The sequence below is a fragment of the Photinus pyralis genome, unplaced genomic scaffold (genome assembly GCF_008802855.1).
Source record: "Photinus pyralis isolate 1611_PpyrPB1 unplaced genomic scaffold, Ppyr1.3 Ppyr1.4_LG1, whole genome shotgun sequence".
Lineage (NCBI taxonomy): Eukaryota > Metazoa > Arthropoda > Insecta > Coleoptera > Lampyridae > Photinus > Photinus pyralis.
In genome coordinates this window covers 62,644,799-62,664,987 of record NW_022170249.1, presented here as the reverse complement: position 1 = coordinate 62,664,987, position 20,189 = coordinate 62,644,799, and the positions used below count along the sequence as shown (strand labels likewise).

General features: G+C 34.9%; 4 protein-coding genes across 4 annotated transcripts; 3 read left to right on the top strand and 1 right to left on the bottom strand.

Annotated features, from left to right (window-relative positions):
• Positions 1-112: 112 nt before the first annotated feature.
• On the top strand, positions 113-1,552 carry LOC116159348. Its single transcript, XM_031472308.1, has 3 exons — positions 113-274; positions 326-514; positions 1,186-1,552. Exons 1-3 carry the CDS (start codon positions 127-129, stop codon positions 1,239-1,241), a joined length of 393 nt encoding a protein of 130 aa, XP_031328168.1. The 5' UTR covers positions 113-126; the 3' UTR covers positions 1,242-1,552.
• Positions 1,553-3,772: 2,220 nt separating this feature from the next.
• LOC116159120 lies at positions 3,773-5,836 on the bottom strand. The gene is made up of 4 exons (XM_031472034.1): positions 5,468-5,836; positions 5,044-5,413; positions 4,614-4,993; positions 3,773-4,558 (listed from the first exon to the last, which is right to left on the bottom strand). The coding sequence occupies exons 2-4, from the start codon at positions 5,186-5,188 to the stop codon at positions 3,923-3,925; spliced, it is 1,161 nt and encodes a 386-aa protein (XP_031327894.1). The 5' UTR covers positions 5,189-5,413; positions 5,468-5,836; the 3' UTR covers positions 3,773-3,922.
• A 756-nt stretch (positions 5,837-6,592) lies between these two features.
• Positions 6,593-8,760, top strand: LOC116165467. Its single transcript, XM_031479932.1, has 2 exons — positions 6,593-7,146; positions 8,101-8,760. Exons 1-2 carry the CDS (start codon positions 6,721-6,723, stop codon positions 8,758-8,760), a joined length of 1,086 nt encoding a protein of 361 aa, XP_031335792.1. The 5' UTR covers positions 6,593-6,720.
• A 3,943-nt stretch (positions 8,761-12,703) lies between these two features.
• Positions 12,704-16,387, top strand: LOC116165459. Its single transcript, XM_031479921.1, has 7 exons — positions 12,704-13,279; positions 13,331-13,520; positions 14,170-14,238; positions 14,291-14,359; positions 14,581-14,685; positions 14,743-15,356; positions 16,328-16,387. The coding sequence occupies exons 1-7, from the start codon at positions 13,196-13,198 to the stop codon at positions 16,385-16,387; spliced, it is 1,191 nt and encodes a 396-aa protein (XP_031335781.1). The 5' UTR covers positions 12,704-13,195.
• Positions 16,388-20,189: the final 3,802 nt, after the last annotated feature.

Here is a 20,189-nt window from a genome sequence, read left to right as displayed (position 1 = left end):
ATATGTGAACTGTAAAAATTCAAGGAAAAATTCTCCACAGTTAAGTTTTTTTAAATTTCCTGTGAAAGATGCTTCTCGATGTCAACTCAATGGATTATAAATTGTGGTAATGTGTTATTGCTTGACATGGATGATGACGCTCTTAAAAACAAAATATTGTGTGAAAATCATTTTCTGGCATCCTGCATTCGAAGTGGTGGGGGTAAAAAACATTTACATATCTTTGCTGTGCCCCTTAAATATGACGTTAAGACAGGAGATATTGTTTTAAATGGTAAGGAATATTTTTCTTTTCTCTCAAACAGTAATCTATAACAAACCATAGGTAACGAGCTCGAAATTGATGGGTTAATCGAAGACGTTTCAAACCTTGTAGTTAAAAAATCTATCAGTGATAAAACGTACGCTGCCGCTAGTTCAAACAATTTACATTTTACGGGACAAGATTTACTAGAAACTCGTCATAATGATTCTGTTCACCTTTCTAGTTCGACTATTCTCGATGACATCATAGGTATGCCCATTGTCCAACACGTAAATCAAAATCAAGAGCAAAATTTACTTGGTTTAAAACAAAAAATTCGAAAATTAAGTAGTGCTTTGAAAAATACGAAACTAACAAATACCCGACTTCGAAAGAGGCTCTCATTTTCTATTAGTAACTCCCAATCTCAATTAAAAAACAAATCTACCGAAGTACAGACGTTTGTACAAATGCAATTATATCACCGTAAAAGGACCAGTTGGACCCCATCAGAAAAACGTTTAGCTTTATCGTTTTACTACAAATCGCCCAGTAACTATAAATTTATGCTCGATTTGGGTTTTGTATTGCCAAGTGTATCCACGATAAGAACTTGGTTAAAAGTTAACAATTTAAAGACTGGAGAAAATAACAATCTAATTGAGAAACTAAACGCCAAAGTAAAGCAAATGACGCACACGGAAAAACAATGCGTGGTTTTATATGATGAAATTGCTTTAAAAAAAGGATTAAATTACAACCACTATCACGATTTTATTGAAGGTTTTCAAGATTATGGTGATTTGGGAAGAAGAGAAGTATTAGCTAATCAAGCGTTGTTATTTTTTGTGAGGGGGTTATTTTGTAATTGGAAGATGCCTTTTTCTTATTACGTATCGTCAGGTCCAGTTAAGGGAGAAGTAATAAGTACTTTGTTGCAGAAAGTTTTGCAAAAATTGCAAGATATTGGATTGGTTCCAAGGATGGTCGTTTGTGACCAAGGAAGCAACAACCGAAAAGCGCTGGCATCCCTGGGAGCTTCAAAAGATAACGTTAAAATTTTTATAAATGGAATGGAGATATATACATGTTTTGATACACCCCATTTAATTAAAAGCTTGAGGAACAATTTTATGAATACAAAATTAAAAATTGTCGTAGACGGTAATGAAGTATCTTGGCACGATTTTGTCGATACTTATAAAATCGATCATAAAAGCAATGTAACGAGAGCAATGCTAAAAATTACAGATACGCACGTAAATCCAACAACCTTTCAAAAAATGAAAGTGAAGTATGCCGTGCAGGTGTTTAGCCACTCGGTAGTAGCTGCAATTGCAACATGTGCCGAAACTGGAGAGGTTCGATCAAGAACTGCAAAGAATACGGCTTCATTTTTAAAATACATCAACGACACATTTGACTGCTTGAATAGTCGGGTTGTTAAAGCAGCAAATCCGTATAATTGCGGATTATCAACTTACAACACCTTCACAACAACAAGGTTAGCCGAAGCATTGCAGTACTTCCAAAAAATTGAAATTTTTGAAAACGGGCGGGGGAGAAACAACATTTACTGTATAGAAGGGTTTCAGTGGACCATTAGAGCAATTCTGGGTTTGTGGGACTCCCTTGTAAAAGACGACTACAAATACATGCTGACGTCACGAATCAATCAAGATCCATTAGAAAACTTTTTTTCAGTGATAAGAAATAGAAATGGCTACCATGCTCAACCAACTGTAAAGCAGTTTCGTATAGCTTTACAACACAACATGCATATTCGTCTACAAGCCCCAGTGGACGGAGCAAATTGTGAAGTAGATGCAGACGACATCTTGGAATTGTATGACAACCACGACCATCCAAATAATTCTACTAGCAAAGATTATCAAAGGGAGGTATACACTAGTTGTAATGACAATGATTTAGAAGTGAATACGATTGCGATCAAGACGACGACGAACAAAGAGCGGTAGAGGTAACTCATTTGGAAAGTACGAGAAAAACCGGCGTAACATTAGAAGATTGTACAAATGTGTATGTAGCTGGTTACCTATATTTTAAGCTATCAAAGAAATTCGATTGTAAAAAATGCAAAAATGCATTTTTAGATGAAAGTGAATGCCTTGACGATAAATCTCAATTATTATTATTGAACAAAAATTATGGATCCACGCATATTATAAACTATTTAACCAAACCAAATAAGTACTTTGCAGAAATTGTGACATTTATGCTACACAGCTTCAACACTTTATTTGAAAAGCATAAACTCAAATACGATGTTAAGAAAATTATCAAAAACTCTCTAGTGCTTAAAATAAAACAAAAATATGATACATGGTTTAATAAGCAATGTGAAGATCATCAGCTGTTTATTGTGGACAATTTAATCAAAATTAAATTGTATAGGTCAATTTCATGGGAAACAGGATCGACAAAACGTCGTAGTACGGCGCCGGCGGAGGGTTGTAAACCTCACCGTAAAGTAAAAATTTTACAAAATTAATTTACTTTTGTAATGTTTTAGCGATTGGTTCAATTCGATGAAATTGTACATGAAACATTTTTTGTAAAATTTTATTTGTTGCAAATTTCATTCAAGGCTTTTTGAGTAGTTTTAATTGAATTAATTTGTCTATTTTATATTAAAAACATTTCACATTTAAGTCTATCAGCAAAACATACATCTACAAAAAAATGATACAAATTATTTATTTTACTCATTTAAGCAGATCGGAATAGCCGATAGGCGAAAGCATTAATTTATATCGTTTTTTAAATTTTTTAAAGTCAATGTTTTGATCACGAAGGGGTATATATTATAATTTATATAATATGTAAATTTGGTTGTTTTTGTTTTCTATTTTATTTAACAGTACTTGCGTACAAGATTGTACAACGGCACGCGAGGTAAGCGCGGTGTTCTGCACACGTTACAATAGCGCGCGGCGTGCGGGCAGAGCGGTCACGTACAAAATTATTTACAAGAAAACGGTAATACATATCTAAGTAATTTTTTCACAAAAAACTATTTGTGACTATTGGCCACATTTCACACAATATAAGTATACACATTCTTTCAATAATAAAAAAGTTTCTCGCTTAATAAAATTTATGCCACGCATAAAGCAATTCCACGACTTTGTTTATTGTTTTGGCTATGTTAATAGTTTTTATTTACTATAAATTATACCTACATCATTAGAAGCGCTCATTAATTATCTTTCAGAAACTGAAAGAATAACCTCGATAACTTATGTGGTCACTGAGATATGGCGATGTGAAGCTAAAAAAACGCGAATTTTTGAAACTCTATTTTTTCTTGTTTTTTGTAAATAAAAAATGTCATGACCACAGCAAAATGACGTGAATGGCCATTTCCGATGAGGAATTATAACACCTACAAAACGTAGTACGGCTCATGTAGTTATACCTCAAAAAAATTTTTGGTACATTTTTTTGTCCGATCTCGCGGACTATACGGCAATTTTAACTGAATACGGGCCGCCCGTCGATGTTGAAATCTTATACGCGATATCTGCTTTTTCAGTTGTGTTTGCATGAGAGCTGTAAACGTCGCTAGCGTACAGGTTCGTTACTTTTGACGAGAGGGGAGAAACGAGGAGGAAGCGTACGCTCACGATTTCACATTGCGGTTGTCTATCTTCCTCGTTATATGTTAATCAATGCTATAACATCACAGCCTGCTACTGTGAATAAAGGATCCTCGAGTATACTCTGCAAAGTAGAAAGCTCTGTGATTCTAGATAATTTGTGGAGAGTCTCCCGAATATGTAGGTCTTCTATATCGTCTATATTTGGGAAACCATTTCCAATGTCATCATATAGAATTGAGTAAAAACTCTCAGAAAAAAACTTCGGTCCATTACCAACATGAATAAAAGACAGAGCAATTAACTGCCCTGCTGCATAATAATGTCTCTTATTCATAGCATCTAAGTCTAATCGCATGTATTTCTTGTCCAGTCCGAAAAACATGCGACTATCTTTTACAAAGTTCAGAACCAATCTGAACATCTCTCGAGTTGGTCCACCAGCGTCCACTGCACCTTCTGATAAGCCTTCAATATCACTGAACTTCACGGATATTTTATTGAAAACGGAGAACGAGGACCTTTTGAGTGCTCGCAAACAGCAAGTAAATATATCATTTCTGTAGACGTTAAACGAGGTAACACTTTCTTCTGTTACCTGTTCATTCAAACCCTTCAACAATATTGTAAGGGATATTTGAGACTCGCACCCTTCCTTTGAGGTGGCCGCAATCTCTTCTATATTATGATTTTCCTATATTGAACAATATTATAATAATATAAGATCCAATATTAAAACTGATGCTTACTGCTATAATTGATTCATTTCCATCTGGGTTTGGTGATGGGGCCCCATGCATATCTTCAGGGTATTCTTGAAATTCGTCTAAATTATTGTTATTATCATTATATTCGTCATCAGTTGTAGGTGTCACTTCGGAATTACCCATTCTCAACAATGGGACGAATGGTCTAACGTAGATTACCTTCTGATAAAACCTAGACTTAATTGCTCTTCCATCACACTCAACCCCGGGTGGGAGATTGAGTCTTACTAAATGTCCACTCATAGGGACCAATAGTTCAAAGTCTTGCCCATCAAGAATATGCTGAAAAAGGTCTTTAATAGAAGCAACAATTTCTTCATAGCTCCAGTTTGAGTTGAACTTTGCATTCGAGAAAGCAAAACCTAAAAAATCTCATTCTAAAATAGAAATAAAAAAAAAACAAAATTGAAACCTTCTTCATATGCTTTAGATTTTTGTAGCCCTTTGAGTGTCGAATTTATTTTTGATGATTGAAGTAATATAATGTCTCGATAAAAAGGTTTTTCAACAATAGTACGTCTTCGTTTTTTTACAGACGTTCGTACTACATTGGTCATCGATGCCTGATTGACACAATTCTGTGGAGCTGCTGAATTGGCCCTAATCGGTGTATTTCCTCTCTAACTGATGTAACAGGTACATTAGAAACTGATTGTATGGAGGTAGTTGAGGCATTATGTTCACTTGTCGCACCTCTTACTGCGTCTTCCAATATATTACGAAGCTGAGGACTTGACAAAATATTAGATACAATGCCATCAACTTGGCGATCCATTGCAAATCTAAAAAAAATTAAGTATTAGCGGTATTAAAGAAAATTGATTAACAGAACCTACCTGTTAGATTGAAGTGGCCGCGATCCACTAGAACACACTTGCACTTTACTTTACTGAACAGGTGAAAATAACGTCTGAGTTTGGGCAGGAGCACGAGGGAATGTAAATCAACGTAAATTCAATTATTCAATTCTCACACGTGAACACGTGAATTGTTGTGTTGCTTGTGTTGTGTCAGCTGATCGGCGCGAAATCACGTTACGCCGGCGTCAGTCGCTGCCCGGTGCGCCATCTGGCGGTGAACCACAGGAACCACTTTTTCCTCACATTTGTAGCGGGCACATTTGTGAGGAATTTTGCTTACAAATGTAAATATTTTTTTGAATAAAGTTATAAATAATTTTGATGGAACAAAAATGTGAAATATTCAAAATTATTCACATTTGCGTAAAAATTATTTACATTTGCGCAAAAATTATTTACATTTGCCTAAAATTATTTACATTCACTGATTTTTCACATTTTAATTTTGGCACAAACGGCGTGCCATAGTAAAGTGTACATAATATTGTATTAATAATACTTAAACTAGAAGAAATTGTAAATAATGAAGCGCTTATTGTTATATTTCATTAAATGGTGTTAATAATACTGTTCTACTTCCTTAATCAACAGGTACTGTAAATTGGTTAGTGCGCCAACCACTTGAAACACCATATCTGCTTGTTGTAGCAATGTGTGGGGAATAAAGGTTAAAATTTTGAAGGATTTCATACGTCGTATCGCTCTCTCTACATGTATCCTAGCACTTGCATTGCTTCTGTTTGATATACTTGTTGTGGTGTGAACTGCGAAGTTAAAAGGAAAGGTAGTATGTTTCGAGTTGGTAAACAATCTCTAATTAAAAAACCTTTATCGGCCAACACCAAGTCTCCAGCGACTAATTGACTCACGATGCCGCAGTCTTTATGATCTTTTTGTCTGATGTAGATCCTGGACATAAATCTGAAATATATGTCACTACACCATTAAGCCTGCCACAAACACAGAGACATGTCCGCGTGCATCTCCGCGCGTGCCATAACGTGCGTTGATGTACGCTCGTCTGTGGCGATAATTTGCACGCGCGCGCCTATAAACGTTGCTCATTCATGTCTTCCGTTATTACTTGAAAACATGCACGCGCAACCATAAACGCGCGTTGATGAATGTCAATGTGTGGCTAAATTTTATGCTTCCTGAGAGATATCAGTCAGTGTGGTGCAGAGCATTTTTAAATCTTCTTTTAGTCTTTTAATCTTCAAAACCGTACAATGAGCGATTTAAGAGGTATTACGAAGGAATTTCTGACGGAATTCATTCTTCTGTATCGATCATTTCCGTGTCTCTGGAAGACCAAATCCAAAGAATATATGGATAGAAATAAAAAAAATGACGCTTATAAAATTTTAACGGAAAAACTAAAAGAAGTGGAGGAAAACGCTACAAAAGAAGCAGTGAAAACAAAAATAAATACTCTCCGCGGAGGGTTTCGCCGAGAAATGAAAAAAGTTTTAAATTCAAAACGATCAGGGGCAGGCGCAGATGATGTGTATGTCCCAAATTTATGGTACTACGAACTGTTGCTGTTTATTAAAGACCAAGAACTTCCACGGCAATCTGTAACAAACATAGAAGTAAACTGCGATAATGAAGAAAACGCATCAGAAATATTTATGGAACAACAAAATGAGACAGAGGTAAATACAACTAAATATGATCATTATTAAATAATATAAGGCAATATGACATTTATATATTATCGTATCATTCGTTCTTGCCATGATACAGCACCATTTTGATTAAAATAATCCATAAATAACTGTCTTACTTCTTTTGCAGTATTATTACTGTGTCTATTGTAGCTTCGCTGTAAATTGTTCATATTGCATTGTAACCCAAGCTCAGTAGTACCAGTGTCAATGTTTTCGCGGTCAAAACAGTAATTATCAGGCGTGTATAAACTTGCATATTTTCTTCTTAAAAAATTATGTAGAACGCAACAAGCCAATACTACCCTTTCAATAGCTTTTAAATTAATGCCAATTGCTGTGTGAAATATTCTGAATCGAGCTGACATGATTCCAAACGTATTTTCCACTCTGCATCTCGCTCGCGATAGTCGGTAATTAAATATTTTTTTATCATGGTCTAACTCTCTTTGATTGAATGGCTTTAAGAAATCTGGCCGTAGAGTGAATGCTTCGTCTCCTACAAATATAAATGGAAAACTGTGATTAGTATTTTTGAGACTTCTTGGAGGTGGCAAGCATAGTGTTCCATTTTTAAGTTTGTCATAGAACTTTGTATATTCTATAACACCTCCATTTGATATCCGTCCATTTACTCCAAAATCAATCATGATAAATTCATAATTGGAGTTTACTACCGCCATAAGTACCAAACTATGTTCACCCTTATAATTGAAAAAATAAGATCCACTTCCGCGAGGTGGAATTATACGGACGTGTTTTCCATCAACCGCTCCTAACAAATTAGGGAAATTGGTCGTTTTATCTAAGTCTTCGGCAATTTTCAGCCACTCGTCTTCTGTTGATGGAAACTAAAACAAAAAATAAGCAATACAAAAATTTAAATTACAGAAAACTTGTTAAAATAATGTTTATTAACCCATATCATTGTTTAATTTGCAGGAAAATCGAAATGTGGATAATGAGGATTTTGCTTTAAGCCCTGCTTCTAATATTAGTCGCGCTGAAACCGCCCATTCAAAAAGTGAAACAATTGTAACCACACCAGCCACAAAACAAAAAAGACGAAGACATGATAGAAAAGCAGAAGAACAAACAGATGAGATTCTGGCAGTCGTTAGTGAACGGTTACGAGCTGGTCCAAAAATAGATGATAACTTTTCAATTTTTGGTGCTAATGTTGCTGCTAAGTTACGAAGTTTGCCCACAGAAACTCGACTTTATTCAGAAAAGTTGATAAATGATGTTTTGTTTGAAGCCGAAATGGGAAATATTAATAGAACAACTAAAATAGTCACATCCTCGATTCAATCTTTTGCCTCACAAAATAACACTTTTAATTACCCTTCGAATTATTTATGTGGCGTACGTACACCTTTCAACGCTTCATACACACTAAATAGCCAGCAACAAGCAGAGCCAATTTATCAGGATCAAGCATATCTGGGCGCTCAGCACTCATCTGAGATACAACAAAACATAAATAATCCGCCGATTTTTCAATCACAAGGAACTGTGAACTGTTTGCCAGTAAGTTCATCTGGTACATCTGACAATAATTCCCAAACTGTTGTTTCATTCGTACGAAATTTTACTCCTTGATTAAAGGTTGCATTATGTAGGATCACCCAGTTTTTTTAGAGTCTATTTATGTTAAGAATATATTATTTGTACTTTTTATTATTTTGTATTTGCAAAAGAGACCATGTTATAAGTCGTTTTCTTTTCAATGTATTATTAAAATAAAGCACAATACATACGTGAGAAAATTGTGCTTACCTTCAGATATTTCTGACAAAGTACTCGGTAAATCGCACTGCAACACTCAGGAATTATTTGTCACAGAGATTGGGGTGAAATAATGGTCGTAAATTTTAAATGCTCATAATTCCTACCGGTGGCCAAAAATCGAAGTGTAGCCGTTAAACGTTCATGGGCCGATATAGCAGGTCTCACAGTAGTATCTTGTTTTTCGATTAATATCTAGAAGCTCTACGTAACAGCTTTCATCCATTCCCAGGTAATTCCGCCAGTCGTCTACTTCCAATCGCAACTCTTCTAATAAATGTATATGGGAGAACTGATTTCTTTTTAATAGTCATTCCTTCACCCATTTACTCCTTGCTTTTCTTTTTTTCTGTTGTAAATGTAATTGTTTTTCTTTTAAACATGCGTACGCCATTGCCATAACACAAAACTGCTCTTCATTGTATGAACCCATTTTTTGCACTGGAGAACTACACAAACATCTCCTTGTGTTTGTAGTATGTTCATTCAATGCACGCGCGTTAATGCACGCGGACATGTCTCTGTGTTTGTGGCAGGCTTTAGAGTTTAGGGGCAACTCCTACAATACCTTTCCATGTGTTCCTATGCTTATAAGAACTACAAAGTAGACCTTTGTTTTGTCATGCGACTTCGCGGAACAGATGTGTATATTTCGGTGCAATCTAATATAATTCTACAGTTTTACATTTTTTGCACATTCAAACGTTGGTACTAGTTCACCTTCACATCTTTCAAAAGGTTTAGGAGGGATTTAAATATACAATTATTAGGAATACCCGTATACAATGAAATTAAATTGTCATGATCACAAATATGTAAATAAGAAAACTGCACTGAAAGGTGCCCAAATTTCTTCTTGGCTTGAGAAAGTTCTTCTTTTAAGAAATAATTCTCATCTTCCAATTCAATTTGTGACCTTGATCCTGACGAATCTGTTTGTTTAGGTTCGGTTCTGGAAAATGTGTTGTAAGTAAAAGCAGGACAGGAAGTCTTACTATTATCATTGTATTTATAAATACAATGCTATTATGTACATTGTCTCAGTCTGTCTGTTGAATTTGGGTAGTTATTTCATCATCCCTCGTTGGCGCATCCCTTCGTTTCTTCCACCGCAGTGGAAGTGCTCGGCTTTGGCGTCACGTTAGAGACATCATTTCTTTTTTTCGGTTTCCTCAAATCGTTTGCACTTATTGTGGACAAATAATGTCTGCCTATTTTCTTTGTTGCCATCTTTAAAATGACAACTACATATAGTTGCTGATGAACCAGGTGGTACATCTCGTCTACAAACAATTATTAACAAGCATGCATTGGCAACATCTGTTTTACCTGAGTAATTTTATCCAATCCTTTCGAAGTGGTTCGCTGGTTGGAAACATACATATTTCTCGAACACTGTAGTGTTTACATCCATAAATAATAAATAAATAACTATTTACATCCGATTTGGAAATGACAAAATATAAATTCCTTACACTTGATTTAGTTCACCACATATGTAACACTTACATTGAAATACAGGGTGTTTTTTTGGGAGCTTTAGTTAAAAGTTTCTGGGAAAGTAAAATAGGTAGGTTTTTGAAAATTTGTACTTAGGAGTTACTCTGAAGGCCGAATCGATGTAAAATATTTTCAAAATGGCCGCACTTTCGGAAACACCGGAAGTAGATAGTAACTTCGTTATTTTAAATGGCAACCCCTATTTTTTATTGCATTTTTGGATTCTACGTGAAATTTCACTTCTTTTGATACCCATATGTCGATATCTGCCATTTATGGTTTTGACTTTAAGAAAAAAAATGGCGGATGCAGATGGTACCTTGATAATTGATTACTTGAAAACGGTTGTAGTCATGGCAACCTATTTTTATCAGTGAATAGAGAATGAATAGGGCTTTCTTTTAGTGCACTTAAAACAAAGTTAAGTTGCATACAACCGCACCTATGGAGATCCATATTTAAGAAACTTCAAAGTCTATAAACTCAGTTTTTTTAAATGGAATGACCATGTTCTTAATATTGCATGAGATAGAGAATCGAAATTGGCATATTTTGACTATACATGTTCCTATAGCTATCTTTAACAGTTTCTGATTTATTCCCATTTCATTGAATTGATCTCGGAATTGATGCCATTTTTTTCGCATTTTCTTTTTAGTAGTTGGCCATGATTTTATATCAATCGAATTTTAAACAAATCAAGGAATGGATTCTTTAATACCATTGATTCTAGTTCTAGTCTAAATAATTAATTAATAAATAACTCATTTATTAAGGATATAGGACGGAAAATTTTTGAAAAATCTAAACAGAGTCGTTCAACTGAATTTCTTAAACAACGTATAAGTCTGGAAATTAAGAGAGGTAATGCGATATCTGTTCTAGCAACAATTCCATACCAAAAATGTTCAACGAAGTTTTTTATATTTTGCATTGAATTTATTTTGTTAATCAGGTATTTGCAATTCAATTCATTTTCTTAAATATTCTCTTGTAGAGCTTTGTATCACTTGTGCTTCAACGGTTTGTAGTGCATTAGGGGTACAAAATTTCCAAAATTCATACAATTTCGTTTCAGTTTTCGAATGAATGTAAGGAAAGCACGCGCCGCGATTCTGCCCATTTCACCATAAATAACAATTAAATTCCAAAATAGGTGAAACCACTGCGAGTCATTTTTCGATTTTTGAAAAACTTATGTTAACCTATAACAGTGGGTGATGGATTAGTGTCACTAGATTTGTTTAAAATTCAATTGTTATAGAATCATGGCCGACTACTAAAAAGAAAATCCGAAAAAAATAGTGTCAATTCAATAAAATGGGAATAAGTCAAAAACTGTTAAAGATAGCTATAGGAACATGTATTGTCAAAATATGCCCATTTCGATTCTCTATCTCATGGAATAGTAAGAACATGGTCATTCCATTAAAAAAACTGAGTTTTTAGTCTTTGAAGTTTCATAAATTTGGATATCCATAGGGGCGGTCGTACGCAACTTAACTTTTTTTTAAGTGCACTAAAAGAAAGCCCTATTCATTCTCTATGCACTGATAAAAATAGGTTGCCATGACTACAACCGTTTTCAAGTAATCAAGGTACCATCTGCATCCGCCATTTTTTTTCTTAAAGTCAAAATAACTTAAAAACCATAAATGGCAGATATCGACATATGGGTATCAAAAGAACTGAAATTTCACATAGAATCGAAAAATGCAATAAAAAATAGGGGTTGCCATTTAAGATAACGAAGTTACTATCTACTTCCGGTGTTTCCGGAAGTGCGGCCATTTTGAAAATATTTTACATCGATTCAGCCTTCAGAGTAACTCCTAAGTACAAATTTTCAAAAACCTACCTATTTTACTTTCCCAGAAACTTTTAACTAAAGCTCCCAAAAAAACACCCTGTATAGTAAAATAGTAAATTACCAACAATTGATTTAAATTATTTGGCGTAAAATTTTGCCGTATGTCTGTTAAAATGTTTTTATACAAATTAATTGGTAGCTATCCATCTTATAACGACTCAAAACGGGGTGATATTGACTAAGTGGATTGATAAAGACACTAAACCTTCCCCATACTTCTTTTAATTATTTCAGGTATTAGAATAAAGGCATTAGGTGACAGCGACTATAGTTTCGACCCGAAGGTCATTATCAAGCTGAAATATTATAATTTGAAACAATGACTAACCTTAGGTGACCTACCCAGGGCCGTGTAACTTCAATGCGCACATTAAACTAAAGCTTGTTAGTTTGGACTACAGTCGCTGGAAGCGCTGGTGTAGAAATTTTAAATTACTTTTTAGCCGGCCTTCGTTTTCGACATTTGACGTTTGTTGATTGTTGAAAATTTGACGCCATTACGTTTTAGTTTTGCATTTGTGTGGATTTTTTAGCGTACTTTATTATGTTTCTTTTGTTAAATATCTGTGTTTCTCAATATTAGACATGCTTCATAGTGGTAAGTAATAATAGATTGATTTATTAATAACAAACTTTGAATTATAGGTTACACTTGCATTCTAGTGCTCAACTTGTGAAAGCTTGAAATGCTTGCATAATGCATAGTACTAAAAAATCGCTTAAGTTCAATTCTGTTACTGTTATAAGTAAAAGGGTGCCTGTGCTATCAAGTTGAACTTGCAATGAATGATTAGCGATTACACAAGTAGAACACTTGGCACTAGCAGATCGCTTTCAGTGCACACTAAAGATACAGGTTGAATTCGCTATTAACTGAAGATGGTATTTTGGTGCTGTGTACCTTCATGCTCGGTTAAAGGTGGAGAAGGAATTGTATTACATAGGTTTCCAAAGGATCAAGTGGTAAGTTAGATGCTTCTGATGTTTTAGTACGTTTTCATTAATAAATTCTAGCTATTTACACAATGGCTTGAAGCTGTTGATAATGCAAACCTGTATGAGCTAAACAGAAGTGTTGTTTATAGTAACTACAGGGTATGTCACAATCATTTTCATGAAAACGTTAGGATTGCTTGCGGGAGAAGGGGGTCATATTTACAATATAATGCTGTGTCAACTGAAAACCTTGGATTACATAGAAAAGGTATAAAATATTATTGTTAATACTTGTTATATATTGTTATACTATACTCACTTAACGTTTTTTGTTTAATGATGTAACATGAAAGAGCAATGATGAGATGGTTGTAGTGGAGTTCGTGAAGGGGCTGTGTGGAATAATATAATGGTGCAACTCGTTTTTAAAGTTCTCACTTAAAGGTGCATTATTTTGGCAAAAATGTGAAAGATAAGTATGTAAAAGTGGTTGAAATGTCTTTTAAACAATTAATTGGCAACTGAAAGCAGACAATGGTTTTGGTAATAAAAACACACCATCAGTTGTAGTCGTTCAGTAAATAGAAACATAATTCTTTTATGGGTCATGTATTTAATTGAGAGATAAAAATGACAGGAAAATCTGTACATTTGCGAGAATATTTGTTTTGAAATAATATTTGCTGCATGTTTATTTACGCATTTTAAATTTAGCGGTAGTTGAATAGTGAGATAAGTAATGGCTTCTTTAAGGACGAGATTAATGTAAAATTTATATTGCTTAAATTAGAGCTATATTTAACTTGCTAGTGGTGTGTGCTTTTAGTATGACTTGTTTCATTAGTACATTAGTTTGTAGGTACCTTATTTTTGAGTATTTCATTTTTAACACATTGCTAAATGAACTTGTATTTTAGATTCTAATGCAACCACATCAGCATTAACATGTGAAGAACCTACCACATTTACCACAGACTCTGCAACAGGTAGTTATTACTTAAATAACACATTTTAATTTTATATCAACTTCTATTTTAGATTTCAATGATAGCACGTCAGCACCAATATGTGAGGAACCTCTCACATTTGCCACAGGCTCTGCAACAGGTATAATTTTTGCGTTAATAACACTGATGTTTAATTTTTTATCGAAAGCAGAGACAATTATGCACTCATGGTTGGACCTCAAAGTAATTTGCTATACATTATTTCAGTAGTATGTGTATTGGTTTGATAGTCATATATATTATTCAGAAAATGTAATTTTTTTTTAATTTCTTTAAGCCTTTCTACACCAATTGACTGATGTTATTTTTTTCTTCTTTAAGGGTCTCAAGTAAGTGCTGCCCTTGGTGCCGCCACGTTTCATAATAATAAGCGCAAAAGTGCTGGTGTGCCTAATCTCAAGGTTACTTTTAAAACTTCTAGAAGAGGTAATTATATTTTTTGTAAATTATGAATGTGATACATAAATTTTGTTGTAATTTTAGGTATAAGGGAAAGGAGTAATTTAATTAAGTCTTTTAATGTGACAAAAATTAGCCATTTACCTATACAATCGCAACAACTGTGCAAAATCGCACGAAGTCTTAAGAGTACTGCAAAACGTTTGGATAGAGAATTGGCAACTACCAAGCAACGTCTCAAAGAAGCAGAACAATGTTTAAATACGGATTTTATGAACCTGAAATTAAACAAGACCTCGTATACATTTCTAATGGGGCAACTAAAGCATCAAATGACTTCTCCAAGAGCTAGACGATACTCCATACTGGAGAAGATATTTGCACTCGCGCTATTAAAGCAAAGTCCGAAAGCTTACAAATTTTTGCAGTTGGTGTTCGCTTTACCTTCAAAGAAGACACTTCTGAATTTGCCCAATCAGGTTCCTTTTGAAGACGGAATCAATGCAAAAATTTTCCTGCAATTAAGTGCTACTGTTTTAAAGATGGAACCCCAACATAGATATTGTGTAATCATCTTTGATGAAATTTCGTTAGAGCCATCTATCCAATATAATTGCATTTCTGACGAATTGGACGGGTTTCAGGACAATGGCAATGTGAAAATTCCTGTTATAGCAGACAAGGCACTTGTGTATATGGCAAGAGCCATTTACAAAAAATGGAAACAACCTCTGTAACAGTTTAAAATAGTATTAACCTTTGTAGTCATATTTCTATTTCCATTACCCTGTATTACATGTTCGCGCATCGTTGAGTGCAACCAATGTGTCAATTCTCTAGTTATTTTTATATTTTTGTGTTGCCTGCCCGTTTTAGTTTCTCGATCTACCGATCAATGACGTCAGTTTACTGTAATTCGATACCTTGCTGTCATTGGTTTTTAAATTCGTTTCCTTTATCGATAAGCATTAGATATTACCATTTATGGTATTGACATATCCATCGGCTCTCGTGGTTGGTTGGAATTATTCGTCGTCGGTTGCATCGTGACCGGAAACAAGAAAGTTAGCGTCTTCTTTTCTCGCCACCTGCGTGATATCTTATTATTGTTTAAACTATTGCCTTTGTGTATTTGCATTTCATTTAACCCATACTTATGTGGTAAATGTTAACTGGCCGAACACTAGAGCCACCCATATTATTCTTAATTAGTACGCTTGAACTTGAAAGGGAATAATTTGCTTTAATTAACTGCATTTACTCATGTGAAGTAAATCACCTGTGAAGTACAGAGCTCTATACTATGATTTAAACTTCGATACCCTACAAGCTACCAATCAAGGTATTCAATCCACTGTCAATTTAACCCATTAAACTCAATCACTGTGCAACGGTAGTGGGTGTTCTATACCTACTTTCAGGATTTTTGGTGTGAACTAGTTTCAGCTACTAAATTTATGTAATATTTCATTGGGGGAATTTTATGTAAACCTTGGAATTTGGGATAATTATTTCAACACTTATACTTGGGGTTGTTTAGTTTTTACATAACGTGTTTATTATACTTTATTGATTTTTGATTCCCATTTGGGGAACGTAACTTTTGTGTTGGTGTTACGTATGCAGGTGCAATTGCACCCAATAAACACTTATTTTTGTGGGTTATCAGTCGCCTACTTTAAAGCTAAAGCTACCTTTCCTAGTTCCGGTAGTGGCAAGCGAAACTTAACTTGGAATTAGGTGGCGCCCATAGAGATTTTAATTGAAGCGACCAAAAGTAAGTACTGACGACCTAGGCTGAATCGAGGAGTTATAAGTGCCAATTACCAATTGAGTTAATTCTGTTACCCACAACCCTGTACATTAGTCTTTCTCTCTCCGCTGTTTGCTATTTGGTCAACAGAGCTAGCTGGCCGGTCAGCGGCGTGTGTTTTATTTATAAAGCACATGGTATTTTTGTAGTGCCTTGCATTTTGCTGCTTGCGCGTTATACCTCTCTCTTTTTATTTTAATAAAGGGGGTATGAAAAGCGAGGTAATAGCCCAGACTTTAAAGAGCAATATAATTGCCGCTCAAAATATTGGCCTAAAAGTTGTTGGTACAGTGAGCGATCAAGCTGCTCTAAATAGATCTGCCATAAAATTACTGTACGATGAAACCAACAGGCTGCTGAGAACTGTACATGAGGAGAAAAGACTATTTGGATACTTGATCAATAATCAGGAAATTGTTCATTTTTATGATGTTCCTCATCTACTCAAGTGCATGCGGAACCTTTTGTATGAACATGACATACAGTTTGAAACTAAAAACAAAACGATGACTGCCAAGTGGGAACACATCGTGCGTCTTGTTTCTTGAGATAATTTAGAAGAAGATGCCGATTACAGAATGTTGCACAAAATCACTGATGTCCATATACAAAATAAGAAAAAAATGAAGGTCGCATATGCAGCTCACATTTTTAGCAACCGAGTAGCAGGTCTACTACGAGGTTTGGCACGCGTTTGTAAGTATATAATTGTTACATTTTACAAAACATTATACTACATTTATTGTTTGTTTATTCAATGCCGGTACGTTCTTGTGGTATAAATCAGAATCAGAATAATTATCAATTTCAATTTTTAGTCATATGTAATATATTTTACTTAGTGTGTTTCAAATGTGTACAAGCAAAAACTAAGATATTTTTTTATAGCTCCACAGAATGTACCTATCAACGCTATGGAAACTGCAAAGCTTCTTCTGTTTATGAACAAGTGTTTCGATAGCATGAATGGTTCCAAGTATGCGGGGGATAATCAATTGAGATGTGCGGTCAGCTCCGATTCTCTCCATTATAACTTCTGGTTAGAGGCGTTGAAGATTTTTGGAACCATGAAGTGCATTAAGTCTGATGGCAGAAAATATACACCTCCTACAATTGTGAATTGGCAGCACACTATTAAGGCATTCCGATACATCTGGAAAAAATTAGAAAAAGAAGGCTTCACTTTTTTGTCTTGCAGAAATATTAATCAGGATCCACTGGAGAATTTCTTTGGAGCAATTAGAACCCATGGGGTTCGAAATATTAATCCAACATGCCAGTCCTTCAAATACTCATTCAGGACGTTACTGCTGAACAATTTGTGTTCTGCACACTCACCTAGCGCTAATTGCGAAGAAGATGATTCATCACCACTGGATCCATTTACAGATTTAATTATTTTGCCTCATGAAGATGCCAATACCTTATTTGAAATTCCAAACGTTACTCTACCTAGTGGATTCGCGAGCAGTGAACAATCCGTACAAAGAAGTGCCACATCTACATATACAGGGTGACAATTTGAAAACTTACCACCCCCCATATCTTAGTAAATAAACGAGATATTTAAAAAAAATCAAACTCCGTTTCGGTAATTCGGAGGGGGAATCACAATGACATAGTTGGCGACGCACCCCCTCCAACCCCTGCGAACTGAACCCCTGTGAACTCGAGAATAATTCAAGAATGTCGAAATATTGCAAAACCAACATTTGAAAAGGTTCGACAAGAGTTTGAGAATAGATTATAACTGGCGATCAAAAATGAGTTGCTGTCGAGTCGGCTTTGGAAGCAAGTTAAATACGATTTTCCATGTAAACAAAAATTTCAAAGGGCGACTCGACAGCAACTCATTTTTGATCGCATAGTAATACTGTCTTACCAAGAACGGAAACCATTTTGAACATTTATTGAAAAAAAATCCAACTTTAGAAAATGTATCATATTAGTTTATTTTTTGATTTGCACGATAATTACTAACCTAAATGTAATGCTATTGGTAGGGTTGGAAAGCATTTTTTGAGAGCTTTCCAACGACGTATCACACATGGGGGGTCACTATTTAAGATTTAAAAGTTGGGGTGGCTACGGCGCAGGGGGTGTGAGGGGGTGCGTCGCCAACTATGTAATTGTGATTCCCCCTCCGAATTACCGAAACGGATTTTGATTTTTTTTAAATATCTTGTTCATTTACGAAGATATGGGGGGTGGTAAGTTTTCAAATTGTCACCCTGTATAGCAGGTAGTTTTGTGAGGCGTATTGTAAAGAAAACGGACAATTGTGCACATTGTAAGGAATTCCTAAACGGATCTTTAAAGGAACTGTCACCTAAAGAAAGACTCATTATTGAAGAGCGCCAATTATGTAACAGGCTGTTGCTAACCGCTCCTTCAAAACCATTTAATTATTTATTTCAACGTGGTATTGATATTGTTTCCCATGTTTTACCTCAAGTGTGTCATAAACGAAATGTGAAAAGTATTTTAAAGTGCATTTTAAAACAAAACTTGGATTTTTCTGTAAATTGTGAAGTGCATGATTTGCTTGACATTATGTGTGAGCTATCAACGTTTCATATTAATATTTGGTCCAAAAACGTTAATAAAATTTTAAAAGGTGTGAGTGAAAATGTTGTCACAAAAGACCCCATTAAAGTTCAAGCCATGAATATTTGTCACATAAACAAAAAAATTAAAAAAAAAGTCGCTGAAATGAAAAATCTTCAAATTTCAACATGATATGTTTCAAATGTAAATTACTTGTAGTTAGTTTTACTAAATTATAATTGTAAATATTAGATTCGATATTGTAATAGTATTGGCATTGCTTTTTGGTCACACGAGGTGTAGTCAACGTGAGCCCTAAATCTTCAGCTGTCTTTGCCACATTTTTCATTAAAGCAGTGAATTCATTTTCGTCGTTTTGTCTATCAGCACCCAATACTTCTACCAGCCTTTCGATGTGCTTTGAAACTCGCATTAGATCGACTTCTACTCCTTGTAACATTTGAGCTACTATTTCTAGTTGTGCTGAGTATTTGGCTACAATTTCCAAACAAACAATGAAAACGGTTGACGTCACTGCAGAATAAAGTTGAAACGCTTTCTGTTTCGTGTCTTTGTTTCCTTCATTGGAAAGTAAATGAAGTCCTTCAACAATGTTCACAAACTTTGCGTGAAATTTTCTGATCGATTTATATTTTTCCGACCATCTTGTTTCACACAGCTTTTGTAAAGATCCCACAACTGCCCTTCTTTGCGAATTTTCCCTAAAAAACTTAGTAACTTCTTTAACAGTTGCAACTGTGTTTCTAATCTGTGGTACTGCATTTAGATCGTTGATCACCAAATTAAGTCGGTGACTGGCACAGTGGAAAAAATTTGCCATAGGGAAGCTTTCACTGATCCTTTTGTGCACACCGGTGATTTTTCCAGCCATAGTACTACAACCATCGTAACCTTGCCCAACAGCGTATTGTAAGTTTAATCCCCAATTCGTCAACGTGTTAGTAATAGCGTTTGCGATGGTTTCAGCATCAAGCCCATGGTGAAGGGGCGTAAAACCAAGAAATTCTTCCTTTATTACTTTATCTTTTTTATCATAAAACCTAACACCAAGGGATAGTTGCTCGATACCGGCGATGTCCATACTTTCATCTGCCATAATAGAATATATTTCATTACTTTTTATATTATTTACAAGGTCGGTTCTAAGTAT

Coding starts and splice junctions, on each gene's coding strand:
- LOC116159120 (XM_031472034.1), bottom strand. CDS start 5,188: ATGACCAATGTAGTACGAACGTCTGTAAAAAAACGAAGACGTACTATT. Junction 4,994..5,043: donor ATCTAAAGCATATGAAGAAG/GTTTCAATTTTG, acceptor GAGATTTTTTAG/GTTTTGCTTTCTCGAATGCA. Junction 4,559..4,613: donor GAAATGAATCAATTATAGCA/GTAAGCATCAGT, acceptor TGTTCAATATAG/GAAAATCATAATATAGAAGA.
- LOC116165459 (XM_031479921.1), top strand. CDS start 13,196: ATGGTATTTTGGTGCTGTGTACCTTCATGCTCGGTTAAAGGTGGAGAA. Junction 13,521..14,169: donor CCTTGGATTACATAGAAAAG/GTATAAAATATT, acceptor CTTGTATTTTAG/ATTCTAATGCAACCACATCA. Junction 14,686..14,742: donor TTTTAAAACTTCTAGAAGAG/GTAATTATATTT, acceptor TTGTAATTTTAG/GTATAAGGGAAAGGAGTAAT.
- LOC116165467 (XM_031479932.1), top strand. CDS start 6,721: ATGAGCGATTTAAGAGGTATTACGAAGGAATTTCTGACGGAATTCATT. Junction 7,147..8,100: donor AACAACAAAATGAGACAGAG/GTAAATACAACT, acceptor TTTAATTTGCAG/GAAAATCGAAATGTGGATAA.
- LOC116159348 (XM_031472308.1), top strand. CDS start 127: ATGGATGATGACGCTCTTAAAAACAAAATATTGTGTGAAAATCATTTT. Junction 275..325: donor AGGAGATATTGTTTTAAATG/GTAAGGAATATT, acceptor AACAAACCATAG/GTAACGAGCTCGAAATTGAT. Junction 515..1,185: donor TATTCTCGATGACATCATAG/GTATGCCCATTG, acceptor ACTTTGTTGCAG/AAAGTTTTGCAAAAATTGCA.